A 22,612-nucleotide genomic window follows, 5' to 3' on the forward strand; every position below is an offset into this window, starting at 1 on the left:
GAGGAAAATTGGGAAGAAGAAGGAGCACAGGATGTTGCTTCAGAGCTAGTGTTGTATGACAGGTTGGGATTATTGGATGAAGATAATCGCGAAACAAGTGCAAGGCAAGATGCTTGTAGATCTAGAGCATTTAATGTTCGTGGCAGATCCGATGATGTTGATGATGAAATAGTTGTGGTACATTGTGGGGATTCTATACCAGAAGAGCGAATTTTAGTTTGTGACAGGTCCTGTTGGTCGTCAAAGGAAGAATAGAATTAAAAGTTGTCTCGAAGGTGGAAGTGCAAAGAAGAAACCCTCCAGCAATGAAAATGACACTGAAAGGAAGATACTAAGAGGAAAAATCAAGTGTCCAAATTGTGGTCAATTAGGCCACAGAAAAGCAAGCCCAAAATGCCCCCTAAATGGAACTAAAAAGAGGCAAGCCACAAGCTTAACCTTAGTAATCTGTTTTATATGTTACTTATACTAACATGTTTTCATTGTTTTTGTGTAGAAAACGCAAACCAAGGAAGAATTCCACAAAACAATGGTTTCCCAAAGAATTAGTCCAACCAAACATCCTGTCAGATATGGTGATTGGGACTGAGTCAATTCAACAAACAGTCAGTTCAGACTACATCCCCAGTGCAGACTTGGAGGTCGGCCCTTCATCGCCTCCAAGAATTATTAGAAGAGTTATACGCAAGATTACACCGAAGAAGAAAACTGCAGACTTGGAGGTCGGCCCTTCATCGCCTCCATGAACTATGTGGTTCAGTGGAGTCGCTTCAGTGTATGCCCAAGTGTATGAACTATGTTCTTTAGTGTATGCCCAAGTGTATGAACTATGTTCTTTAGTGTATGCCCAAGTGTATGAACTATGTTCTTCAGTGTATGAACTATGTCCTTCAGTGTATGAACCTGGGCACAATGTTTAAAAATGGTGCAGTCCCTGTTTAAAAATGCAGACAACACCTTCATTTCGGCCAAAAGGCACCAGTATAAAAATACAGACAACACCATCAGTTCGGCCAAAATGCAGACAATAGGATACCATAGTCTTCCATAGATAACAGCAACAAAGTTATACATAGATGGCTCAGGTCTGCCAAGGCCTTACATAACAACAGACTAAGTTAATGTCTAGCCACACACATACATAATTCATCATAGCACACAAATACTTGATCATAACCCAACACATACTTCATCATGTAGTGCCTAAACACTAACCCCGAAAATCTACTTCATTTGACGATCCAGAATCTCTTCCCAGCTAACATCTTCCAGTGACCAATGCCTCATCAAGTCAGGTTCATGGTCTGAATCTGAATCATCGTTGTAGCAATACTCCGACAAGGGTGGCGAAGAATTGTCGTGCACAAGTTGATAACGAATTGATGCTTTATCAAGTGATTGCGCAAGCTCATGTACACGCCACATTAATTGGTTCACTAGCAATTCTTCACCGGAATCAGGTTGACTAACAAGATGGTCAGTGGCCAGTGACTTCAAATTCATTGAAACTTGTTGCATCTCGTTAATGGCGTCGTGAAGGCAATTAAGGACCTCTTGGTACCGGTAAGACTGCAAAACAAAATTATATAACCGATTACTACTACACACAATCAAAAAATCCCAGAGATGAACCAATATAGTTGAAAGATGTTGTTACCAGCACACTTGCAGGAGGTAAAGGAACCATGGTGGCATCACGAGTGGACGACGACTGAGGCTGCTGGGTACCACTGTTGTTGAGGGCGTAAGGAGAACAGACCTGAACGACGGCGGCAGATGCAGACGGATTGGGGATGGGCGAAACGGAGAGACGATCGAAGGCGGTGGCCACCTCAGCTGTAGGATCGTCCGCCGGATCGACCTCGAGGACCTGGCGATTCTTCCCCTGAAACGCCATTGCAGTGCTGAAGCTGCATTCAATGGCGGCGGCGGTGGACAAAAACAGGGAGAAGTTAGGGTTTGTTCGAACGTCGAGGGGAGCGGGGAGCTGAGTAATGAATGTGAGGGTAGCGATGTCTTTTTACTGTCGGCGTGCGCTGTTAGGAGCCGGCGTATGCTGTTAATGGAGTCTTCACCGGCAATGGTACCAATGCGGCGAGTGCTGGCACACGGGCATCCCAAACTGTCGATGGCGCGCTGCGGGATACCAAGAGAGCGAAGCCGTCCGACGGGTGAATCATAATAGCAAAAAACTCCAGCACGCGCACACAGCAGCAGGGTGGTCGCCCGCGGGCCGGTAGCCGGCACGCGGTCGCGACAAGCCGATAGCAACAGCAAGCGAGGCCCAAGTTCAGTCCCCAGAGAGCGGCAAGGTAAATTCCCGAACCCTAATCTCTATTTCAATGTTAAATTCCCCAATCGAGAAATCTCATGTCACTTGCAGAGTGAAGAGGACCAAGACATAAATTCTATTTTTGATGAAGATATGAAAGGCGATGGCGAAGTGGCGAACCGAAACCTTCATTAATTAGGCATTGTTTTACCACTTCCATGTTTTCATCAAGCATGCTGTGGATTTAAGCATGGAATTGAGATATCATCTAAACTTATGCATTTATGAGCTAGTTTTGTTATCTATCTGTATTAGACCCGGTGTGGCCGTGTGGGAGTGGTATTTGACAAGGTGTTGGTGTACTTTGATGGTAGCCCTAGGTGTGAAAATTAACCAGCTCAGCCATTGACCCTAGGGGAAACGTCCAAAGAGTGGGTGGGGTGGGGGGTTGGGGGCACGATGAGCTCTTAATCACTGCACCGAGAGCCTGCCACAATGCTACTCATTATTTTGAACATCAATCTGCATCTTATGGGTCCTATTGCTGAATTGCGCTTTCTACATTTCGTTGACAGCTAGGTCTGTCATCTTCTCTGGAGGGTTCAGAACCACCGAGAATTAGCTGTCTTTGAGGAGTACAATAGGAATGGATGATGCTCAAGGGTATCAAGAAGGAGATGATCATGACTTAGTGCTGCAGAAACAAGAATGGATCAAGTATGCCTTGGTCCCCTTCTACCACCTGTTTGTAGTCATCTCTTCGATCTGCCAAGAGGAGTTGACTCATATCTGTTGCTGGTGTTTGGCCATACAGAACACAAGACATGCTCAAGAGTAAACTTATTCTTGAAGATGAATTTGCCTGGAGTTTACCTTCGGTGGGCTCAGGTTTAGATGAACCTGAGTGGTGCAAACTGAAGTATATTGGTGGGACTGACATCAGCTTCTTGAAGGAAGACCCATCCACAGCATGTGCCGCGGTGGTAGTCCTCAATGTCGATACTTTAGAAGTTGTCCATGAAGAGTTCAATGTTGTCCGACTGCAAGTGCCATATATTCCTGGTTTTCTTGCATTCAGAGAGGTATTATGCATTTTTGGGCGTGCAATTGTTTTCATAGAAAAATTGCTGTCTTTCAACCAATAATTAAGTTGTTACCTTTGCTGCAAGAAGTGTGACATGCCCTGTTGCTAACTGTTCGTTCTTACTGCCTCTAAAGTCTAGAGCCAATGGATTCTAGTATGATCAATCCAAAATCATAGATCTTGAGATAGGTGCATGTCTTTCAAAAATTCTTTCTTTTGTGTTGCCTGATAAAAATGTATGATATATAATTTCATGTTATTGTTAAACTGTACCAACATGTATGTTGAACAAGCAAACCAAACTATCTATCATTACAGGCTCCAGTTCTTCTTGGACTCTTGGAAAAGGTGAAGATCAATGCACCTCATTTCTGCCCTCAGGTAAAATTCATTCGGTTGCTGCAACAAGAAATTTAGTGGAAAAAAATCATGTGCATTTCAATTGTAACTTGTAAGTGATACCATACCATCACTTTCTAAAATGTTCAGGTTGCATAAGGGGCCAATAGGAAATTAAACAAGGCATATGCTGTTCTTTATTATCATGTAAATACACTCACTGACTACTGGAGCTACACATTTGAAGAATTATACTGTTCAAGCGATTACATTTCATGACTACAAATCATTTTAGTTTATGAGATGTCTTGCATAATCACCATAGGTTATAACATCTTCTGAATCAATATATCTTTTAACTGTATTTGCCCTTGCCTTTTCTAAGGTTTTACCATTCTGCCCTGCTGCAGTTGCTCATGGTTGATGGAAATGGATTGCTCCATCCGCGAGGTAAAACACATTAATCGCTTGCTGATACTGGCAGTCTCATTTTTACAGTAATGGTTTCAAGTAGCTAACTTGTTGCATATAGCTAGACAGCTAGTTTAATGCTTTAGTTGACAATGTTGGCATTTTGTACATGTAAACTTAGATTTTATAGATAGATTGTAAAATAATCTATGATATGTGCATCATGTTATTGGATTTCATAAGAACCTTAGTTTTTTTTGGTAAGGAAACCTGTGCTCATTTTAGAATAGTTTCTCTGTTGCTTCAGAAGATTTGGTATATTGAGAGAAAACAGAAAACTGCCTCAATATATGAATCCTTATTGGAAAGATCTGGTGAAATAGACAATCTTTCTCAACTATGCTAGGCTGTTGCTATTAGTATCCATTGAAAATGGAGCATTTTCTGTTTCTATGCTATTTTGAGAAAAAGAATGCCTCATAGCTGTGTGAACCCTCAGCAAAAAGACTTGGTGATATGGTTCATCTTGTCTGGTATGCATATAAAATAACCCACAAAGCTTCAGGAATGTAAAATCAACATAATATGTTCTTTATATCTTCCTTACATTATTTTTTTTAATATATGTCGTCGGGTCACACCCTCTAGCTTATGCATCCAGCAGGTTTTGGTTTAGCTTGTCATCTCGGCGTTCTTGCAGACATTCCTACTGTTGGAGTTGGAAAAAATGTAGGTTACTTCACTGCAGTAGTGCAGTTTCAACTCACAAGTAGATCTATAAATATCCAGCTGTTGAGAATATTGTCACCGAATTCAATTTCTCAGTGTTCCCCTTCTTTCAGAGAAGACTAATCCCAACGTTTCAACTGCGTAGCTACATCACGTAGATGGCCTTAACCAATCAGAAGTTAGAAGACTGCTCGGATCAAAAGAGAACTGCAACAGGGAACTGGTTTTGTTGACTGGACAGTCTGGGACAAAATGGGGCATGGTAAGAGATTCCACACCAGACCTAAACGACTTCGCCGGTAGAACTGAGTAGTTCATTTGTGCCAGGCGGTGCGCTCCTGCCCTGGTTCGTCGAAGCCAATCTACGTCTCAGTTGGGCATCGCATCTCACTTGATTCAGCCACGGCGATAGTGAAATCTTGCTGTAGATACCGTGTTCCTGAGCCTACAAGGCAGGTATGGGTAGGTCTGAAGAAGCAGACCTTTGGTATATGCATCATTTATTTCTTGAGGCGCCAATAAGACTGGCCTTTCTTTTATTCTTTGTAGGCGGATATAAGATCAAAGGTCTTCCTGCAGAAGCTCCAAAAGCCACGGCAGTGACAGGACTTCCTTTTTGTTTTTTTTCCTCAAGTATGTTACAAACTGGGATCCTGACCGTCTTGCTTGCTGTAGTCGAGTTTTCAGAAACAAATATGTAACATGATAGAATTGTCACTTGCGAGGTTGCCGCACCGTAGTTTGTAAAACAGACCGATGATTTCTCTGAATTTGTAAAACATCACCAGGCAAATAGCCGACAGCAGTTAATGGCGGCGTCGGCCCAACTGAGCCCGCATCAGAGGACGCGCAGAAATCGCCTCCTGATTTTGTGCGTGGTTGTTTGGGCGGGGCGTGCAATTCCCCGATTCGAGCGGAACTCCTCCCATCCGATCCGGCGGAGGAGGACAATATAAAAGCGAGCCAATCGGCGTCTAGCTGTAGCACCTCTGCGTCTCAAGATTAGAGATCCATTAGCTGTAGCACCTCTGCCTCCCACGAATCGATTCGACGACATCTTGCTGGTGAGCTATCCCCAATCTACATACCTGTTTTGCTTAGATTTTATAGTTACGCTTGCAATTTGAATCATGGCAGCAGGTACAACCTACCATCATGGTGGGCATGCTATTGAACGCCGGCCGCAGCAATGGCCGCGGCGGCAGGAGGACTAGCATCCAGTCACCACCGCAGGTCCTCTCCTCTGTTCCCTTACTCGTCTACGAGTACGAGGATCCCGCCGTTGTTCATCCAGCAGGCTCTACTCCTACCGCTGCCGCAAAGATGCTCATGTACAGCCTGCCTGAGCGGAGCATCGTCTACACGCACGACAGCAGGCCTCAGGCCATGGAGGGCAACTTCTTCAGCACGCCTCAAGGCTGGCTGGTCATCCTTGGACAAGTGACGTCGGAGGCCTCCATGTGGCATCCGCTCACCGGGGAGACCATCACCCTCCCACCCATACACGACGACCACTACATCCCCACCAACTGCAAGTGCCTGCTCACCCACAACTCCGCCGCCCACCCGGACTGCGCCGTGGTGCTCCTCGACGTCGCCGATCCTCTCATGTGGTTCTGCCGTGTCAATGGCGGGGCTGACCGGAGGTGGGGACAGCACACCTACGACATTGGCGATTACGAGTTCCTCGATGAGTTCCGCACCCCCTCTACGCCCACCAAGAAAGTCATCGGAAGCGTCGCCGCGCTTAAAGGGAAGCTGCATTTTTGCTTCATGGAATCGCACCAAAACAAGATGTGCGTCGTTGACTTAGATTTCCCGTCCGATCATGGCCACCCTCCCACCGCAGAGTTCCACGAGTTTGATGTCTCCCCAGAGTTCGGCATCAAGTTTCCTGACGGCATCTGCTCCATCCACTTGGTAGAGTCCATGGACGAGCTTTTTGCCGTCTGCGTCTTCTATGTCGGTTTTGATCCCACCAACGTCAGTGCCGCTCGAATCTTCAAGATGGAGGACTCCTGCGGCGAGGAAACCGTGGCCTGGCACCGGGTGGATGATATCGGTGACAGGGCTTTTCTCTTGACCGGCACCAACATGGCAACTTGGTGCTCTGCAAGCACCAATAACCTGAAAGGCAGCACCCTCTATTTCTTCTTAGACTTCTTACTTGGCGACAGGGATCTATACATCTATGATGTCCAGGAGCAGTCCATGGAGACTGTCCAGGTTCACGACCAGCTAGAATCTAAGGTCGTGCACACAGAACCATACTGGATTAATGTACCTCCGTTTTAGTATTAGCCCATTACATTATATTCTACTCTTTTAGTTAATATAGCTTCCTGCTACTCTTTTAGTTAATATTGATTCAGTAAAAATAAATAAATAATTTGCTCCGGTTTTGGCACTATTCTTTCGTGTATGGATGGCTGAGTTGGATGACCTGAATGCATGTGAAGTCCTGAGCCTACAAGGCAGGTAGAAGTAGGATTGCACTTCTGATGAGGCAGGCCTTGATATATGCATGATTATTTCTCCAGGCCTTCCTTTTGTTCTTTAGGCCTTGATATATGCATGATTCTACCTGCAGAAGCTCCAAAAACAACGGCAGTGACAAGGCTTCCTGTTTCCTGAAGCAACTTTTACAAACTGGGATCCTGACCATCTTGCTTGCTGTTATGCTGTAGTCCAATTTTCAGAACATTAAGCGACTCTTTTTTTCTGTACAGTTTTCTATAACAGTAGTTGAAACATGTGATAGAATTCTCGGTTTTGTCACCCGCGAGAGGTTACCGTCGTTTGTAAAAACAGAAAAATCATTGAGAGAGATTCATGATTATCTATAAGCCTTTTTAATCTCCATTATTAAATTATTACTAGATGCTTGAGGATCGTCTCAAAATAGTTTGATTTATTTCTGTAACATATACGATATCATGCGGACTATTGCACATCAAAAATTGAGCCAAAAACTCAAGATACGCACGAGTAGAGATAAAAAAATGAAGGTTTGATTTAAATTATTACTAGATGTTTGACTTATTTTAATCCAAGCAGGCTCCTTTCGCGCATTCGCTGGGCTCTGGCCTCTGGCCTCTGGCAAAGCTACGAGCCCGCCTCTTCGCCCTTTTCTGCTCGCTTTCGCTTCGCCGTTCCAACGCGCTCACGGAAGTGGAGTAAAAACACGCGGGGGAGAGCGACAAGGTTGGTAGAGGACGCGCACCCGGGGTGGAGCTGAGAGCAACAGGAGCTCCTGCGGCGAATTCGGGCCCCGAGTACGCCGGTTCAGGCGGCCGCCGCCGGTGGAATTGTGCCAGTCGAGGTGGCCTGCTGGTGCGGCGGGAGTTTGCGAGTAGGGCGGTTCCGGTTTTGAGTGAGCGAAGGTGTTGTTGGGGGCGTGGATCTGGCCGGCGGCGGGCGATGGGAAGGAGGGACTAGGGCTCGATTGGAGGGAAAGGCGTGATCCATGGGCGGATGCTTCTCGCAGGAGGAGCACCGGCTCCAGAGCAGGCCAGGTTCGTGCTCTTTGCTTGTCCTACTCCCCTCTCATGTCAATGCGCGATGGGTCGCGCGTTTGAGGAGCGTGCGACCTCGCTGGCGTCGTACACGCCCTGATGCCCCCGCCCATTTTGGTTGAGTCGCCTCAAGGGGGAACAATGGATTTTGATTGTTTGGAATAGCCGACTGTAGCATGTTGCTGTTTGTGCTTGTGAGTTCATGTAAAAAGTGATGAGATGTGCCATGCATAGCCTTTTTGGCCCAAAATTTTCCTGTCCAGTGTTGTATTTTCGTGCTCTATAGTGCCCAATTTCTTCTGTTCGCGCAAACTTTGAATGGTGTAATTTTGCTCTTTGATGTCATGTCGAAGCCATGTGATATCATAATAGACCCATGTGTTGCTTATAGAATTGCATTCTGGGACAAGGCCTACTCTAGGAGAAGAATAAGTCAACTTCAGCTCATATTTTGATGTACAAATAACAACAGAAAAGTTCGCATCTTAAATAAATGCATTGACTATATGTACAAATAACAACAGCAAAATTCTGGTACCTGCGCAGACGGTGCTTGAACAATCCTGGCAATTTGATTCTTGACAATTTAGTCGAAGATGTGTCTCAAATTAATCCTGAAGGCAATTAATGGATAAAGCAAACTTTGATAATGGACACTTCCGCAGCTGTGCTGATATCTTCAAGAGTTTTAGTAGAAACTGCTTTGTCCGAAAATGCAGGGGAAGACATGACGTGTACTATCTCGCTTATGCTATCGTGTGACCACAAATGCTCTCTTAAAACCATTTTAACCTTCTCTTAAGATCATTATGACTGCAGTTGTACCTATGCCTTCTTATTGGCATGGTGCACAATACAGTTAATTTGCATGCACGTCATGGACTAATGTGAATAAAAAAGAATTGTCTACAAGACTGAAGGATGGATGATCACATCTTAAATAAATGCATTGACTATATGACAAGCTTTGTTCCTCTCATGATGAAATTACTTCTAAAATTTCTATCAGCTGAAGCTGCTGGACCAGACGGACTGCAGAAGTCAAAATCTGATTCTAAAGCTACAGCAAGTGTTCTTGCTCCACCAAAAGCTGTGGTGGATCTGCAAGTGGAAGGATATGGAAATGTGAATATTTTCACATATGACGAATTGAGCGCAGCCACAAAAAACTTCCGACCAGATCAAATTCTTGGAGAGGGTGGGTTTGGAGTTGTTTACAAAGGTGTAATTGATGAAAATGTTAGAGCAGGTTTCCCATCCAGGCAGGTTGCTGTGAAAGAACTAAACCCAGAGGGTTTTCAAGGGGACAAGGAGTGGCTGGTAAGTCTCATTGCTCTGCTCCTGTTTCTAAACTTTACCTTGGTAATGTACATTGAAAAATTCATTTTGATTTCTTACCCATGTGAAATCTTCATGATAGCTGATCGTATCTTTGAAGATTTACTTAGTGATAACATTATTCTTGTAATCTGTATTGATAGCCATTTTCCTTGCTTAGCTTTCAAGAAATAATGTTCACATCCCACTAAATGTAGAAGAGTGAAAAATAGGCTGACAATCTACTTGCTATTGTTGACGTACTTATGGTTTTCTAATATGTTTCAGGCAGAAGTCAACTATCTTGGGCAACTTAGTCATCCAAATCTTGTTGAACTGATTGGCTATTGCTGTGAGGGTTCACATAGACTGCTTGTGTATGAGTACATGGCTTGTGGAAGCCTCGAAAAGCACCTTTTTCGGCGTAAGCTCTAACCGGCTATTTGCACTACCTCTTTAACATTCACCGTTCCGTAGGGGTGTACCATTTTTGCCTTCGGACAAATCTGTTAGGAAGGAAATTGGTATTAGTGTCAGTTAATCTCATCAGTGACTATTGTGCATGGTTGCTTAACCCAGCCATCTACACTACAAATGTAATCTCCAAATGCTAGGGCTTGTTTTGAAATGATAGTGGGTAGTATTTGTGTGAACTTGTGGAAGTCTTTGGGTCCAACTAGCACTTCAATTTATGTGCTAAACCCTGTAACAAAGTTGACAGGTGACATGTGATTCAGTGATTGTAGTTCTTATGGTAACCTGGTTATTAAGAAAATAAAATTATATATATTAGTAGATGAATGACAATAGTTACTGCACCAACATTACAATGGATGGTAGTCTTGTATGTGCTGAGTTTAATTTTCAACATCATTGATTGATCTGAAAAGCATGCTTAGGCTTTGTTCGTTTACACCAATCCAGCTCTGGATTAGCATGGATTGGAATTAAATCCATGCTCCAATCCATGTCCTAAAATAATCCATGACTATTCAAATTTTTTTATTTGATTAAACCCATCATGGAATATAACCCAAGGGTTTGGAAATTTTTTAAACTATGGAAGACATGGATTCTATCCATAGCTCATTAGGTATGGAACAAATCCATGAGATATTGCACAAGTTTACATTAGAATCCATGGATCAAAAGAATAACTAGCTTTGAAACACACATGGATTAGTTGATGGATTTAATCCCACCATGGGATTGGGTGTGAGATATGGATTCACCCAATCCATACCCGGATTAAATCCATGGTGGGATTTCATCCCATATAACCGAACAAGGCCTTACTATGGATAGAATCCATGCCGTCTATAGTTTAAAAAATTTCCAAACCTTTGGATTATAATCCATGATGGGTTTAACCGAATACAAAAATTTGAGTAGGCTTGGATTATTTTAGGGCATAGATTGTGACATGGATTTAATTCCAATCCATGCTAATCTGAAGTTGGATTGGTGTAAACGAACAAGACCTAAGAGATGTTCTTATTCCAGCAGTGACAGGAAAAATATGCTAATCAAACTTCACATATTTGATTGTCAATTATATCTAGATATTTCCATTTTTGGGGGGCTTTCCCATTGATTTTATCTTGCCTGTAACATTGCAGGGGTTTGCCTTAATATGCCATGGTCAACACGCATGAAGATTGCATTGGGTGCTGCAAGGGGGCTCGAGTACCTTCACAGAGCTGAGAGATCCATCATTTATCGAGATTTCAAGACATCAAACATCTTGCTAGATGCGGTTTGTGTTTCATATGTTAATTTTTAATGTGTTGATAATATTGCTGTATTTCAACTACACACTTAAGACCTTGTTCGGTTAATCCCGTTACACATGGATTGGATGAGATTGAAAAAAATTAAGAAGAAGTTTGACTTGCTTGGAATTTAAACCCGTCCAATCCCACTCAATCCACATGGATTGAGAGCTAACCGAATAAGCCCTAAGGTTGTTTCTGTATAAAACTTCTTCCATCACCTACAAAATTATCTTTTTGTAACATACTTTCCAAGGTTATTAAGGCATCGCTTAAGTGCCAAAGCTTTTAGGTGTCGACATAGAGGCAAGGTGTTGCCCTGTCACCTTACAGACAGTGGCGGACCCAGCTACTATGCTTAGGGTGTGCAAGAAAAAAAAAACAAACAAAAAAACAAGGGTCAACAGGATTCGAACCTAGACCACCAAGTTCAAAATATAGGACTTCCACCACTATACTAACTACTATTATATAATCTTAGGGTGTGCCGTGGCCCATATGGACCACCCGCTGGGTCCGCCCCTGCTTACAGACATGCCGCCGCCCTCTTGATTGTGTCCCCCCCCCCCCCCCCACCCACTCGATTCTGCCTTCTACTTGATTCTACTGCTGCTTGCTTGATTTCTTCCATCCCTGCTTGCCAATTGCTCAATCAGGAAGGGGACTGTGATAGTGGTGGATCTGAGGCTGCAGGACAGTAAGGGAAGTGAAAGGAAGTGGAGAGGTTGTGAGCCGTGGCGGAGCATCTGGAGAAGGACAGATAGGGAAGCAGGGGGCAGGGCAGGGGTGGAGGCGGAACGACAGCTCTGAGATTGAGAGAGCGAGAGATGCAGGAAGCAGGGTGATGGCACTATATTCTTCTGGATGGTGATGTATATCTAGGGGAGGGGCACATTGGCTGCCTGGCGGGTTGGCCAGCCCACTTCTTACTCCTTTCTTTTTTTTTCCTTCCTTGGTATGGTGTCTCCTTGCCTCATGCCTCACTTGCCAAAGTGGTAAGGCGGTATTGAGTTACCGTGCCTCGCCTTACCTCCTTGATAACCATGATATTTTTACGGCAAAATATGTGGTGGGAACCACTTACTAGGAGGAAACATGAAAACCAATTAAAAACACAGTTCAGTTATTCAAAAAAAATTGAAACTTGACACATCCTTATGTACGCTCACAAAAATTGAGATGTGATTTGTGAACTTAAACTAGAAAAAATCATACAAAAAAGACAAATATGAGGTTCATGTGGACTTAAAGACGAAACACTGGAATCTTGTCTGCCATGACCTAAAAATTGTCATTTTCGTATCAACTAGCCATATATCACAATGTGTTTATCTCAACATGTAGAGGAACTACTCTGTGTGTGTACATTGTACTAAGTCCCCCGCACATGTAATTGTATTTACTGTGCCTCCAAAATGCATTTATGCTTTTTGAGGCTAGTGAAGACACTTACTTTTGCTTTGCCCGTTTAGTAGAAACAAATTTTTTTATAAAGGAAGCTTTTATTACTTTCTCAAGAGCAATACATTGAGTTGATACAAAGCTTTGAAAAAAAATCACTTCCGAATTCTGCTTTTCAACCAAATGTTGCACAAGGAATGCTGATCTAAGTTTTGCACTGCAGATCTTGATACGTTATTATGTATTAATATATACTTCTGACAGCTTCTCATTGCCACTCTTTACCGCTGTTGCAGGATTATAATGCTAAGCTTTCAGACTTTGGTCTCGCAAGAACAGGTCCTAGTGGAGACCAAACCCACGTGTCAACTCGTGTTATGGGAACTTATGGATACGCGGCTCCAGAATATGTCATGACTGGTAAGCAAGGATTTCCTATCATCAAGCCAACAATTCGAGGATAAAAATGAACTTGTCCCCAAGAATGAATAGACACTCATGGTACTTGACCTAGTCCAATTATGTTAATCCTCAATCACCAATTAACTTGACGCAGGCCATCTGACAGCACGAAGTGATGTTTATGGCTTTGGAGTCGTGCTTCTAGAGATGATTATTGGAAGAAGGGCTGTGGACGATAGCCGGCCGAGCCGTGAGCATAACCTAGTTGACTGGGCACGGCCCCTCCTCGTCCATAACAGGAAGCTGTTCCGGATAATCGATCCAAGAATGGAAGGGCAGTACTCCACCAAGGCTGCCACCGAGGTGGCAAGCCTTGCATACCGCTGCCTGAGCCAGAACCCCAAAGGACGACCAACCATGAGCCAAGTTGTTGAGACCTTTGAGGCCGTGCAGAACATGCCTGAATGCCAGGACATACTCCTCCAGAACGGCATCACAGGTGCCGTGACGCTCTACGAGGTCCCAAAGGAGCCTGCAGACAGAGTTGAGCTGGAGAAGGCCAAGCAGGAACCGGCAGTAAAGACCGCCGCAATCCCGCCCGTGAACGGAAAGCCGGCCCCCCAGAGCAGGCGAACGCGGCCTGGGAATGGCCGGAGCAAGAGCGAGCCATCGTTGGAGTGTAAGATGTACATCCCATCACCAGACTCTGACGAACAGCAGCTCGGCCTGGAGGCACTGGCGTCCCCAAATGGCAGCATGAAGGACCATCCTGACGAGGATTTGTACAAGATATAAAATCAGATCAGTTTTTTTTTTTTCAAACAACATGAGCCCTCGTTGCTCGCCTTTTGCGCCGCCACCCCAGCTCTCAAAGATCGGTCAGTTACAATTTTTTCTCTGATAGCCACCGGCCTCGCTAGGGTTCTTATTCTTCCGATTAGCAATTGTATGTAGAGGGAGAGTTGTGATGGAAAGCATGTGTGTGCTTGCCATGACGATGCTGTAGAGATCTGATACACTTCTTTCTGGGGAATTTCCACTCCAAAAATGGAAGTTGAGAGATGTGTCCTGACGATTGGTGCGTTTTACCCGTGTGTTGAGTTTACTTGTAAAGATGCTTCTTCGTTGTAATCTTCAGTTCTGCGGGAAATCAACACCAGCATAGAAATTGATAGATTAGTCACTGTGTTGTCAATTTGTTCAAATCTCCAAGCGGTGAAGTTTTTATTTATCTATTTATTTTTTTCGCACAACTAGAGTGGTAAGTTCATGAATATTAGTTCAAAGCATCTGTATCCTACTTTATAAATCCGTACATATCTGAGAAGTTTTAAAACTTAATCTCAAGGTTGATATAAAATACATGCATAAACACACATACTTTATAAATACACTATCTGAGAAGTTTAAAAAACTAGGCTGATAGATCTTAAAATTAATAAAATCCCTACAACTTTATAATAGATGGACATGTCTGACTATTGTAAAAGAATATCATCGTTAGCTCATGATATAAATCATGAAAAATATAAGGGTCCTGTAAGTCGATGCGTTAACCTAGACAAACAATTACATAAAAAGTAACCTGATCAGCTATCATTTTATTGATGGATTTTGAAAATTGTAAAGAACTCAAGTTTTCTGCGATTCCTCTTTTGTCCTATTTTGGCGTGGTGGGAAAAGTGAAATGAAAAAAATACTGACATGTGGGCCATTTTTACGAGAGGAAAGAACACATCCGCTCAAACTTTCAGCACATGCTCACCAAGTTCCGTCCCCTCATGGCGACGGCGGCGAAGGCAAGGGCTCCGCCGGCCGTGACGGCTTCCAAAGCGGCGGCGGCAGCGGTGGAGCTGGAGGAGCACGTGCACTACAAGCACACTGATGCGTGCCACCAACTCCGGTGGACAGCCAAGTAATGGTCCCTTCCTTTCTCCTTTCTTCTTGCATCTCGCCTCGTTTTTCTCCTCTAGCGCTTAGGGCTTTGAGCCTGATCCATGGAGCTTTGTTGGTTGATGGGTTTGTCAGGGAAAGCTATGAGTACATGTACGCGCGGCCGTGGAGCAGGGTGGTCGACTTTTATGCCGAGCTCGTGCGCGCCGGCGCCGGCGCAGCGGGGCTCGCCAAATTATTTGGGAATGATGAGGTAGGAACAAACATTTTTTTTCCGGAATACGTTGGAGAACTACGTATCAATAATATGGAAAAATTGCTTTTTTAAAAAAAAGAGGTCCAAAATGGACCAAGTACAAACAAACATTTTTTTCTTGCGCAAAGAAGAACAAACATTTTGTCATTACCACCAGCCGCTCTATGAGGCCTTGTTCGGCACTTCTGGAAATTTTTCCAGATTGGTTTTTCACCCCACATGGATTGGGTGAATCCAAGCCTTTCACCCAATCCCTTGTGGGATTTAATCCCAAAACTCAATTAACCAATGTTTGTTCGTTTGGTCCATATGAATTATATTCCAAAACCCAAACAACTATGTTTGTTCGTTTATTCCATGTGGATTAAACCCCAAACTTAAATACCAACAAAAAGTCAATAAAACCAACAAAATTAAAGCATAGAACAAGTCATTTCTCAGGAAATTTAAGCATGTCATACGATTCTCGATACATATATTAATTTGTTCAAAAAAATTAAGCATGTAATGTCTCTGTGTGAGCTATATTTTGTTCAAAAATTTAAGCATGCCATACAAGTCTTGCAACAACCTGCCTTTAGGTTCTATTACATGATGAGCCCAAACATGGAGAAATGCAACATATATATAGCTCATACTGGTGTGCAAGGCTCTGCGCCTCTGCCTCCATATGACCAATATTCTCTGTCTGTAAAGTTTAAATAAGGAATAAAGCAGAAATCAACAGATAAAAATTTGAAATTTATGTAGAAAGCAAACCAAAATAATTCAAATGGTGCTAACTGTTATCAAATTAAAAGTGCAGAATAATGTGCTACCATATTAAATGAACTACAATTAGAAAAAAGCTAGCTACTGGACAAAAGCGAAGCTTTAGATAAGAGATACCAGTTTTCAGGTGCCTACACTATTTGACATTGTTGTACCTATTTGTCTGCACTATTAGATATAGAGATACCAATTTTAAGTTTTCAGGTACAAGTTTTCAGCTAGCTTGTTTGCAGATTCTCAGGAAGCTGTTTTGGTTTAGTTACATGTCAACGATCAGCAAAGCAAGTCGAGCTACTGTCACTGCATCAGTGCTCTGCAAGTATAATATAAGTGTTCACTTGTGGATTTCACATTACAGTCTTCAACCTAACAAAGTCTAAAATTAGGCTACAGATCACAAAGTCTAAAATAATTTACTCTTTTGTATAACCTTTTAGCTATTAGCCAGAACAAGGAAAAATGACACCACCTGCGATAGTGAATCATGTATCTAACAATCATAGTCAAGCATTTTTAAAAGAGAAGTTGACAGGTTAACTATGGATCTATGTATTAATAGAAGAGTGGAAAACATAATAAAAAACATTTAAACACAAAACAAAAACAATATCTGCCAACGAAGACAGGTAGCCATACATGCCGTCTCTTCAATTAATCACATCAGGAGATTGATGTAGCAGCAGAACAGTGAAGTAGAGCCACTAGATATAAACAAGTTTATCTCTGGTTAGATGGTAGCTATTGGATCTGTAATCATGTTTATATTCAGTACAATCGTCAGTACTCAAGAGCAACTATCGGTCTTCAGTGTTCACGGGGCATCCAAAATATGGTCTACTTAAAATATGAGAAGAAACAACCATGCGGCTCGCTCGGTGGCCAGCGGCCCAGAGACTCAACTCTTCATCGCTCACGCTCGGCAGTCAGCATGGCACTCGCCGCCATCTCCGGTGACCGGTGCCCCGCGACCCCCGACCCCCTCCCTCAACCACGGCACCGCCCATCTACCATGAACACCGGGACCAAGAAATGACTCGAAACCCTAGCTAACAAAAGAGAGAGGTACCTACCAGGGAGAAGGTTGCCAACACAGTAGAAGTTGCTGGCGACGCGGAGAGCCGTCACGACGCCGGCATGCCGCTCATCGGCCGGTTGCGCCGCCGCCGTCGCTCGTCACGCGTATACATGTTATCGCTCGCTCTGGATTCGTTTCCATACCCTTCGAGTCCTGGCTCTGTTCCATGACCTCCTCTGTCAAAAAAAAATCCAAGCCCATGGGTTAAAAATCCTAGTGGGCTTAACCGAACAGAAAAACGAATAGGATCACAGAAATTTACTGGGCTTGGATTTCAGCCTGGATTGGCCCCCAATCCAGACCCAATCCGGACTGGTTGGGTACAACCGAACGAGGCCATAGGGATGAAGGAAGAGAAATGTCGTTTTTTTCTGACATATATCTATATTGTGCCGAATTGTAATGTCGTCCAGTAAATAGATCTTATTTTTAGGCAGACTGATGATTGAATCAACAATCAAGCCATACCTGTATTGCACGATTAAAATTTGAATGCATGGCCTGCTACCCTAGATGTACCTATACTGGAATAGATAATGAAGCTCCAGGATCAACTGGGATTTAGGTTTATGTGTAGGCCAGTTTTTTCTAGAAAAAATGTTAGAGTTTGTCTATCATTCATATTGATTTTGAGAAACTCATTTAGATTTTATTTCACAGAAAGATTACACACTTTATACTGCTGGAGAAAATTATCTAACACCATCAGAAAAACCAACGACAACTACCTTCTCCAAAGGTCGTGGAGGAAGATGGGAAAGAGTAACATTTAAAGTTGTTATTTCATACCATGGGGGGTCGTTCGATGGCTGGCAGAAACAGCCTGGCCTTAATACTGTTCAAGGGTAATTTTGTTCAATCTACTATTCACTTCAATCACATGTAATGGAATACAATCACTGGTGCTATTTTTCTTTGAACTTTTTATTGGTTGCAGGTTAGTGGAGAAACATCTCGGACAATTTGTTGATGAGCGAAAAGCTAAACAGCTTGAAGCAAGATCTTTGCCGATAGAAGGCTGTGCAATTGTTGCTGGACGCACTGACAAAGGGGTGACTGCTCTTCAGCAAGTTTGCTCATTTTGTTAGTTAACCTTGAGAATACACATACTGTCACTACCATTGTTGTTTTTCCTAATTCTGTCACATTATTAAATTTATTGTGCAGCATATCAACATCTAGGGGCTGACATTTCTTTATTTGTCACTTCTTTTTTTTTAAAAAAATTAGACACCTGGAGAAAGGATGTGAAATCTGGAGATATAAAAGGTGCAATAAATGAGGCTGCTCCAGATAAACTAAAACCTCTGCATGTGTCAGAGGTATATTTTCATTTTTGGCCGAATACACCAATGCATTTAATATCGTTGCTGCTAGTGATGCATTCTATTGTGTCATTTAATCATACAACAGTATTAGAGCAGTTTATTTTTGTTGGTGAAAGTTCTGAGGATGCCAGGACCTCAACCGCAAATAATGCCATGCTCGGCTTATGACACAATTTGCAGGTTTCGCGTGAGTTTCATCCTAATTTTGCAGCGAAATGGAGGAGGTACATGTATATTTTCCCTCTTGATGAGGATGCTGACTTGATTTTAGGGGAAGCACAGTCCTCAAAAACACTAGAGAATTCTGAACACAACATAAAGCCTCAAAGCTTTGATGTGTCCAAGGTTGATGAAATTCTCAAACCACTTGCTGGAAAGACATTATCCTACAAGATGTTTGCACGTGATACACAGGCTTCACGAAGTGTGTAAGTTTCATCCAATTCCAATCACATGTTCATAACATGTGCATACAAAAATGGGTTCTTACAGATTAATCTTAGAGGCTTTATTTCCTGATCCTGACGTAGATGTTCATCAGGATCGTCTCAAAATTGTAAAAAAAATCTCGGGTGAGAGTTATGTATCTTTATATTAAGAAGAAAAGGGACAATAACCCTTAAAACACACACCGACACCCATGTTTCTGAGATTACATATCCTTTTTTCGTGGGAATCCATGTCTCTATGTTGGCAGTGACACTTGTTTTGGAGGTTACTGAAGTCACCATTTCTCTCGATGTTCTACCCTTTTTTCAGTGGCCCACCTACAGAATGTTTCATGTTCCATTCCCGAGCTGCAGTGGCCAAACTACATTCTGCTAATGAGGTGAGAGCAGATTATTTTGTCTCTAATTGTTGAATGGAATGCAGTTATCAACTGGAGAGCTGTGTAGTGTTGCAGTAATGCAGTGTAACACTGGTGCGACAATTTTTATTTTTATTTTTTGCTGATCCCAGAGCAAATGAATATCTGACTAAACCTGGATTGTTAGTTACCACTATTGAATACTTCGATCTAATACTTTTGATACCACCTACATATTTACACTTTCAACTGAAAATGTCATGTTATGTTTTTGTTTCCCCTCTCGGCTCAGGATCACAAAGGAGGCATGGTGGTCATGTGCGTCGAGCTAGTCGCAAACAGGTTCCTGCGCAAGGTAATATACAGCAAGCTATGGTGTGACCTTCGGACTGCGTAACTCTTGGTCATCATATGACGCTGCTAGTTCTCACTATATATATTTTTTTCGACGTGCAGATGGTCAGGGTTCTTGTGGCCACTGCCATAAGAGAGGCTGCTGCCGGTGCTGGCGCCGATGCTTTGCTGAACCTAATGGAAGCCACGGACAGGCGTGCCACGGCGCCCCCGGCACCGCCAGAAGGCCTGTGCCTCGTAGACGTTGGTTATGAAGATTTTGATAAGCAGAGGTGCTTCATAGTCGATTGAAAGAAGTATTCTTTGTAGGGGTGCGTGTTTGGGTCCGTGCCGTTTCTCAGAGAAGGGGGGAAAAGAGAGAAAGTTATTCCGTATCTTTTTGTTAGAAAAAAATACAAGATGCATGATTCAGCAATTGAGGGGTCTGTTTAGAGAAACATACTTCATGTCATGAAGTGACCAAGCCATGCAGCTGCTATTAGTCGGCTATTTTTGGTTGCTATGAGTCGCCTATTTATAATCTGTGGGTTTTTTTTAAATGATTTGGTAGTTGTACTTTTGATGCTCTGTCATGCATGTCACCAACTGACTAGAATTTGCCGAGCATGAGGTCTCCAGCTCTAATGTACTTTCCTTCGGATATAACTAGAACGCAAGTGACAGATAAAACACTGATGCTCTCCTTCAGATATAACTGAAACACATGTTTCAGTTATACGGCACCACTAGAGAAGTATTACACGAAACTGTTTTTGAAGCACCAAAAGGGTTTGTGCAATCATGGTACTGCAAAACAAGCAAACTAGAAGAACAGCTGTGACACAGATTTGAAAAACGACGGATTACAAATTGTGAAGTAGGAATGATGCTTAGGACCCATTTCCAGGTCAGGTGAGACAGTTATGTTTACGACAAATAGTGATACATTTTGTTTAGAAGCCATTGTAATGCACAGGAATGGTCAATCATGATAGTAAAATGCATGTCTATTAACTTGTAGAAACGTTCCTCTGTGACTCGAAACACCTTCAGGCATCGTCACTTCTACCTACATCCCGTACAACTTCCACGCATCTTGAGAACTGGAAAACGAGGATTTCGTACACGTTATGGTGTTTCATAGAACAGGAACATTTGTAGACAGATCATCTTTCCTCCGTACCTGGTTTCTTTCAATAATGTAATTCAGAACATTTCATAAGACCTAAAAAAATTGCATGAGGGCTAATGGAGGAATGAGAACGACATGAACTGTTGGTGAAAATAGAACAAGTGTAAGGGTCTCCTTGTAAAAGTGGTGAAGTATAATGTGAGTGAAAAGGGTGTAGGAAACGGGTGACGCCTAAGAGGGGGGTGAATTAGGACTTCTAAAACTTTCGCTAAACTAGGCCACAATTAAATCCCTAGAGCAAAACCTATGCAAATAGTCAAACTAGAATGTGCAAACTAGGTTTTGTCTAAGTGTTGCTATCTCTACCACAAAGGCTAAGTTTCAATCTACACTAGATATGTATGAATACAAGATTGAAACTTAAAAGCTTAATATAAATGCGGAAACTTAAAGAGTAAAGTAGAGAAGCAAACTCTCGTAGATGACGCCGGTATTTTTACCGAGGTATCCGGAACCGTGCAAGGTCCCGACTAATCCTCGTTGGTGCCCCTACGCGAAGGGAAGCCCACGCGAGGGCCAAGCACCTCGGTCGAGTAACTCCGTAGAGAGCCGCGGGCCTTCTCCACACGCAAGTGGTGCTCCGCTTCCGGCTCCTCTCGGACGCTCCCCGCCGTCTCCACTATCGAGCTTCCGGCCGAAACGCCGCGGGCCTCGTTCCCTCCGGTACACGGTGGCGGCCGTGACACAAACGTGGTTGTCACGGTCTCGCAAGATTCTCGCCCCACTTGGTACAATTACAATGGCTCACGCAAGAGCCAAGGGGTTGTGAGGTTTATCTAAATTCACTCAACAATCTAGGGTTCACCTAGAGCAAGTGCTAAAGCGGTCTAACTAGCCTAAGCACTTCGCAAAGCACCTACGCTAATCACCGAGTGATTCTATTAAGCACTTGGGTGTTTGAGCACTTGGAAATGTCTACAATATGCCTTGGTATGTTGCTTGGGCTCCCACACCTTCAAATGGCTGATTGGGTGAAGTATATATAGGCCCCAACTCAACTAGCCGTTGAAAAGCAGGCTGCTGCAAGGGTGGCACACCGGACAGTCCTGTCAGCCAACAGTGCGCCAACTGTGTGCCAACGGTGCGCCAACTGTGTGCCACCGATGAGCCAACTGTGTGCCAACGGTGTGTAGCCAACGGCTAGTTCTGACACACCGGACAGTCCGGTGTGCCAACAGTGTGCCAACGGTGAGCCAACTGTGTGCCACCGGCGAGCCAACTGTGTGCCAACGGTGTGCAGGCAACGGCTAGTTCTGACAGCTAGCCGTTACGTGCACCGGACAGTGCGGTGGTCTTTCTCCGAGTGCCACCTGGAACTAGCCGTTGGGCTGGAGTTCCCTGGTGCACCGGACAGTCCGGCGTGTGGGCACCGGACAGTCCGGTGTGCCACCGGACAGTCCGGTGCGCCTTTGCACAGACAGTCCGCAGCAGCACACTTGGACTTTTCTTGGATCTTCTTAATGTCTTGTTTTGAGGTGTTGCTTTCCTCAATTCCTTAGTCCAAGTTATTTTTGCATCCTGTGAACTACAATCATAAACACTAGAGAAACTTATTAGTTCACGGATTGTGTTGATCATCAAAACACCAAAACTCAATTAGCCAAATGGCCGGGGTCCATTTTCCTTACAATCTCCCCCTTTTTGGTGATTGATGACAACACAACCAAAACAAGCAAATAATATAAGTATTTGAATCAAAATTAATAATCTACTT

The 22,612-nt window shown here is 43.4% G+C and overlaps 5 protein-coding genes across 6 annotated transcripts; 4 read left to right on the forward strand and 1 right to left on the reverse strand.

The window, feature by feature from the left end:
* Positions 1-1,028: 1,028 nt before the first annotated feature.
* On the reverse strand, positions 1,029-1,994 carry LOC103629665 (uncharacterized). The gene is made up of 2 exons (NM_001401913.1): positions 1,658-1,994; positions 1,029-1,569 (listed from the first exon to the last, which is right to left on the reverse strand). The coding sequence occupies exons 1-2, from the start codon at positions 1,895-1,897 to the stop codon at positions 1,225-1,227; spliced, it is 585 nt and encodes a 194-aa protein (NP_001388842.1). The 5' UTR covers positions 1,898-1,994; the 3' UTR covers positions 1,029-1,224.
* Positions 1,995-2,195: 201 nt separating this feature from the next.
* On the forward strand, positions 2,196-5,663 carry LOC100501033 (uncharacterized). Of its 2 annotated transcripts, none has more exons than NM_001401912.1 (9): positions 2,196-2,312; positions 2,848-2,989; positions 3,087-3,354; positions 3,675-3,737; positions 4,106-4,145; positions 4,771-4,835; positions 4,981-5,097; positions 5,163-5,291; positions 5,385-5,663. In NM_001401912.1, the coding sequence occupies exons 2-9, from the start codon at positions 2,919-2,921 to the stop codon at positions 5,436-5,438; spliced, it is 807 nt and encodes a 268-aa protein (NP_001388841.1). In that variant the 5' UTR covers positions 2,196-2,312; positions 2,848-2,918; the 3' UTR covers positions 5,439-5,663. The 2 variants fall into 2 exon arrangements, with proteins under 2 accessions (NP_001388841.1, NP_001182809.1); NM_001195880.2 differs by having other exon boundaries at positions 2,208-2,312; positions 5,385-5,603.
* LOC114680591 (uncharacterized) lies at positions 5,653-7,245 on the forward strand. The gene is made up of 2 exons (NM_001369831.1): positions 5,653-5,899; positions 5,973-7,245. Exon 2 carries the CDS (start codon positions 5,991-5,993, stop codon positions 7,128-7,130), a length of 1,140 nt encoding a protein of 379 aa, NP_001356760.1. The 5' UTR covers positions 5,653-5,899; positions 5,973-5,990; the 3' UTR covers positions 7,131-7,245.
* An 800-nt stretch (positions 7,246-8,045) lies between these two features.
* On the forward strand, positions 8,046-14,419 carry LOC100283834 (protein kinase APK1B). The gene is made up of 6 exons (NM_001156732.2): positions 8,046-8,350; positions 9,360-9,670; positions 9,956-10,091; positions 11,287-11,423; positions 13,137-13,260; positions 13,397-14,419. The coding sequence occupies exons 1-6, from the start codon at positions 8,302-8,304 to the stop codon at positions 14,035-14,037; spliced, it is 1,398 nt and encodes a 465-aa protein (NP_001150204.1). The 5' UTR covers positions 8,046-8,301; the 3' UTR covers positions 14,038-14,419.
* Positions 14,420-15,000: 581 nt separating this feature from the next.
* On the forward strand, positions 15,001-20,268 carry LOC100193161 (pseudouridylate synthase). Its single transcript, NM_001358672.1, has 9 exons — positions 15,001-15,157; positions 15,271-15,388; positions 17,898-18,082; positions 18,175-18,320; positions 18,468-18,559; positions 18,746-18,993; positions 19,325-19,394; positions 19,666-19,728; positions 19,830-20,268. Exons 1-9 carry the CDS (start codon positions 15,024-15,026, stop codon positions 20,016-20,018), a joined length of 1,245 nt encoding a protein of 414 aa, NP_001345601.1. The 5' UTR covers positions 15,001-15,023; the 3' UTR covers positions 20,019-20,268.
* The last annotated feature ends 2,344 nt before the right edge of the window (positions 20,269-22,612 follow it).

Source organism: Zea mays, chromosome 6 (assembly GCF_902167145.1).
Source record: "Zea mays cultivar B73 chromosome 6, Zm-B73-REFERENCE-NAM-5.0, whole genome shotgun sequence".
Classification (NCBI taxonomy): Eukaryota; Viridiplantae; Streptophyta; class Magnoliopsida; order Poales; family Poaceae; genus Zea; species Zea mays.